This window comes from Micropterus dolomieu, linkage group LG22 (genome assembly GCF_021292245.1).
Source record: "Micropterus dolomieu isolate WLL.071019.BEF.003 ecotype Adirondacks linkage group LG22, ASM2129224v1, whole genome shotgun sequence".
In the NCBI taxonomy this organism is placed as follows: Eukaryota; Metazoa; Chordata; class Actinopteri; order Centrarchiformes; family Centrarchidae; genus Micropterus; species Micropterus dolomieu.
This window is the reverse complement of record NC_060171.1, coordinates 3,096,379-3,101,591: the sequence shown is the minus strand read 5'-3', so window position 1 is coordinate 3,101,591 and position 5,213 is coordinate 3,096,379. Positions and strand designations below refer to the sequence as shown.

The following is a 5,213-nucleotide window of genomic DNA, read 5'->3' as shown; positions in this document are numbered from 1 at the left end:
AAGTCTGACAGGTTCTAGTGATACAGTAGCTAAAAATGTTCCAACTTATTTGACCCCACAGCTCCAGTGGTTCTGCTGATGAATGCCAACTGACCTTCTCTGTTTCTAGGAACTCTGCTCCACCTCCACCAAGTGATGCTAGTCAGTGGTCATCAAATCTGTCTGACCAAGTAAGGTTTTTATTTAAAAATGCTGCTGATTGAACCTTTTGAATCTTACAGCTGCAGTGTCCTCCCCACTGGCCCATTACATTTCTTGTGTGCAGTAGTGATTTGTGTTGTACTGAAATTGTTTGTACGTAGGTTTTCATTCTGTGCCAAATTATTACCTTGATCTAAAAACAATACTGTAAAAAAATAAATTATAATTGCATATAGTAGCTGGTTTTGGTTCTGGTGGTCAATCAACTGCCAGGCAGGGCCCCCAAAATGATCCTGCTTAGGGCCCCCAGATGTACTGGGCAAACCCTGTACAACTCAAACCTTAAATAACACCACATTATCTTACACAGGGACCATCTCAGATGTGATGGGGTTAGGTAGTCACGTCATGTCTGAAAATGGCTGATCACATGATTTGGTCTCATTAGAAACACCATCAGCTGTTTTTCAGCTTTAATATCAATCAAAAACAAAATAACTTAATCAGGCTTTTGTTTATTTAAAAAGAAAAACCGAGAAAAGCATGCAAATGTTCTTATTCCTGATGACATTGTATTCTGATGGTTTAGTCTTGTTCATTAAAGTTATATACCGTACATCAGCAACAAATATACAGCAAGAGCTTTGTATTCATTATCACCACAGTTTACTTGTTTTCCATCATCAGAAGATGAGCCAGGGATGTGTTGTATCAGGATCGAGTGTCACATCCACTGCATACTGCTGGACCCTCTTCAGCTCAAACATCTCCTCCATCTGTTTACTGAGCGTCTCCTCCAGCTGATTCACAGCTCTCCCCACAGTCCCCTCATATGAAGGTGGACGGACGCTGACTTCTGTCCAGTCCTTGGTGGGTGGAGCAGCTTTTGGCTCATTTGGTATGAGTTGGTTGTCGAAACATTACAAACAACATCTGCTGTTCGAGGTTGTTTTGTAGTTTAGCATTGATAACAGCCGCTAGTTCTTATATACGTAAGGTCTTCTGACCTACAAACATCCAAGATTTGGTTTTATTTATTAAAAGAAAAGAAGAAAAGCATGTAACAAAACACTACATCCTACATACATCCATCAAGGTTTTGAATTACCACCTAGGCTTATAATGACTTTGGCAAAAGCTTCACCTTTTCATTACATTTTTGTACAGCTTTGGCCGTTTTGAAGGCAGTTTCTACTTAATAGTAAAAAAAAAAAAGCACTCATTGCACTACACACAAATCAGTGTTGTGGATTTTACCACCATCATTCGGACAGGGACTAAAGTACGGGTAGAGTTTCTCAGTGAAGCGGCAGCCAGTAAAGGAGTAGATATGAGCTGCAGCATCAACGTCATAAAAGGAGACCAGACCCTCCTCATAATCCACAAACACCCCCACCTTCTCAGGCTGAGACTTCGGAGAGAAACAGATTGAAGGGTCTGCAGGAGCAAAGAACCCACCACGCCACTTATGGCATACAGTCCAGTAACCATTAGTGGCGCTCAGTGTGATTTTTTCTTTCATGTTGGCCAACTTTATGGCCACTCCTAAAGTCCACGTAGACCACTTTTTAACATGAACAGCGAAGTAAAATTTTCCCGAAGTGAAACCCTGCTTTGATAAGACACATCTGCAGTCACTACCTTGATTTGCCTGTTGTTTATCATTAGACTGTGCAGGTCTGGGATGTACAATATCAGGATCGAGTGTCACATCCACTGCATACTGCTGGACCCTCTTCAGCTCGGCCTGCAGCAGCTTCTTCATCAGTTTACTGAGCGTCTCCTCCAGCTGATTCACAGCTCTCCTCACAGTCCCCTCATGTGAAGGTGGACAAACGCTGACTTTTGTCCAGTCCTTGGTGGGTGGAGCAGCGTTCAGGGACAGGAGTCTTTGGAGGAGGTGGAGGTGGTCTTCAGAGCGTGAGAGCTGCTCCACCTCAGAGCTTCTCTTCTTCAGCTCAGAGATTTCCTGTTCCAGCTCTTTGATGAAGCCTTCAGCCTGTTTCTCTGTCTCTCTCTGCTTCTCTTTGATCGTGTCGATGAACTCGGCCTGGCTTCTCTCAACAGACTCCTTCAGAGCGCTGAAGACCTGAACACCACCTGCTATCTCTCTGTCTGCATAAACCTTACTGAGCTCCACTGAGCGTTTGATCTCCTGAATCTTCAGTCGTCTCTTCTGGATCATCTGCTGAGTTTCAGCCTCTGTCTTCCCCAGCTCGGCCTTCTTTCCTTCATATTCTTCTTTCAGAGGAACAACATCATGTGTCTTGTGGTCTGAATATATGCAGGGCATGCAGACACACATCTGGTCGGTCTTACAGAACAGCTCCAGCAGTTTATTGTGCTTCTTACACATCCTGCCTTCCAGGTTCTCCACAGGGTCGATCAGCTGATGTCTTTTCAGGCGTGAAGCTGTCAGATGAGGCTCCAGGTGAGTCACACAGTAGGAGGCCAGACACACCAGGCAGGACTTCAGGGCCTTCACTTTGGTTCCAGTGCAGACGTCACAGGGAACTTCTCCTGGTTTGGCAGCTTGTTGCTCTGAGCTGCTGCTGCTGGCTTTCTGTTGAGCTGACTGTCTGAACTGAGCAGCCATCTCAGAGATGAAAGTGTTGACCTGCAGCTCAGGTTTTGTGTAGAAAACCTCTTTACAGTTGGGACACTGACACGGGACATTAATATTCCAGTGTTCAGTGATGCAGGTTTTACAGAAGTTGTGTCCACATGATGTGCTGACTGGATCAGTGAACACATCCAGACAGATGGAGCACAGAAACTGATCTTCAGTCAGCAGACAGCTGGCAGCAGACATATCCACACTCTGAGGACAAGAAGGGTGCAAAAAATGATAAAGTTTAACATTGAATTGATGTTGGGATTGTTGTGGGCTTGAAGAGAGACCGTCAAGTGTTGTAGCCCACTGAGCCCACAGTTTGTTCTTACATGTGACCTCTTTTGTTTTACTTGACTGCATGCTGTAGACTGCAGTATAAGAAAAATTACAATAGAAGTCTCTAGTAACCATGCCCTTATAATCCTTCAGTGCCTTGCTCCAACTAAATCTACTACTGCCAAAAGAAGAAAATAACTAATCACACCTGAACCTGAAAGGCAACAAAACCTCACCTGCAGAGCAGAAAGAGGTGGAGCAGCACTGGAAAAGCACGACGTCACATGATCAAAATGAAACTAAACTTTTGTCTGAGTGTCAGCAGACCTGCAATCGAGACAAGTCTGTTTCTTGTGAAAAGAAAAGTTAAACTGACTTAACAACACAGCAGAGTCTGCAAAACAAGTACAGTTACCAATATTTACTGTGTTTCAACACTAACACAAATCTATGACATCATATCTTTTATCTGGTAAAACAGATGTAAAACAGTCAGATTCTGGTTTGAACTAAACTTTGACCAAATACTGAGTCAGAGCATTTTGGCTTTGTAGGGCCGTGTACTCACCAGGGTTTGGCAGAGATTCTGCTGTTTTGTTGAGAAAAACCTGATGGATTAAGTTGAATGTTTCTTTAGAGAGAAACAGAGAGACTTGTCTCGACTGCAGCTCTGCTGTCACTCAGACACACTTTCACTTTCATTTGAGGAAATGTGACGTTGCAGCTCTCTTTCACTGTTTCTCCTCCTCTCAATGCAGATCTGTAAGTGAGGTTTTATTGCCTCCTTGTGAAATACTTTGACACAGCTTTGGAACAAAATAAGTTCAGACTTTATGTTTCTTCTTCTTTCTACCATGGAAGTATACATAATTCCACATTAATGCAGCAGGAATATTAATCCAGGAACATCAGATATAATGGTGAAACACTGACAGGAACATTTTACTGCACTATGAGTACGTTTACTTTTCATACTCTTTTCTTAGTAGATTTTGCTGATAAAACTTACACTCTTTTACAAGAATGCAGGACTTTTACTTTTACTGGAGTATTTTGTTTCACATTATGGTTTACTTTTGCAAAGGATCTGAATACTACCCACAACTGGCAGTTCTTTTTGGCACATTTATTGGCCCCACAATGTTAAAGACCAAAGAAGCTTGTTTACAGGGACATGAGACACACCTGGGCCCCGTTTCAGAAATCGGGATTAGTGAAAATTCGAAGTATGTTAAGCCTGAGATGAGCGAAACTCTGAGTTTTTCTGTTTCAGAGAGCGAGATCAGATAAACCCTAGATCCCTAGATTTTATGTTTTATGTAAAGCACTTTGAATTACCTTGTTGTTGATATGTGCTATACAAATAAATTTGCCTTGCCTAGATCAGCAACTCCGGCAACTGATGCTGTGAACCTCACCTCCCCGGGCGGAGGTGAGGTTCACAGGATAAGTTGAAAAACCGGCAGTTTCTCTCTAACTACTCCCCTCCTGCAGAGCCTGAGGCGGCTGTCTCATTAGTTTCATTTCCTCATTCATACTGTTATGATATCTGATATCAAAGCACATATCTGAACGCATTTACATCTTTAAAAACTTTAAAATCCTGGTTATTATCCTGCTTTTAGTTTTTTACCCAACCATGCAGTTTATCGTGCTTCGTACACATCCTGCCTTCCAGGTTTGTGGCCCTTCCTTACAGCGCGGGCTCTTGTTGGCTACTGTAGGATGTGAAAGGGACATGTAAGCTCGTACTGTGGTGTCACTCGAAAGGTTAGAGTTCAGCGGCTAATTTGAATACAAGCTATTGTAGTTGTTTAGATTCAAATCGGAGTTATTGCAGTTATAATGACATACGAGCCACGTCTGCCAGCAAATATTAAACAATGAAGCAGCAGTCCCTGGGGATTTTGCGACTCTGTTGCCCCTCTAAAAAAGAAAATAATAAAACAAAGATGGTTAGCTCCATGGTATAATACTGAAACTCGCAAATTAAAGCAAATATCGCGGAAACTTGAGAGGAATTGCCGTTCGAAAATTCTCGTTCAATTTGGCAAGATAGTCTTAAAACTTATAGGAAGGTAGCGTACTACTCGTCATTAATAGAGGAAAATAGGAACAACCCCAGGTTTCTTTTCAGCACTGTAGCCAGGCTGACAGAGAGTCACAGCTCTATTGAGCCAAG

At 42.6% G+C, this 5,213-nt stretch overlaps 1 protein-coding gene across 1 annotated transcript in view; it reads right to left on the bottom strand.

The window, feature by feature from the left end:
- Positions 1-636: 636 nt before the first annotated feature.
- LOC123961224 (E3 ubiquitin-protein ligase TRIM41-like) overlaps positions 637-5,213 on the bottom strand; it is a 4,950-nt gene continuing 373 nt past the window's right edge. Inside the window, exon 2 of the mRNA XM_046036402.1 lies at positions 637-2,962. Within this exon, the coding sequence (XP_045892358.1) occupies positions 1,361-2,953 (1,593 nt within the window). The 5' untranslated portion in view covers positions 2,954-2,962 and the 3' untranslated portion in view covers positions 637-1,360. The remainder of the gene's footprint in view (positions 2,963-5,213) is intronic.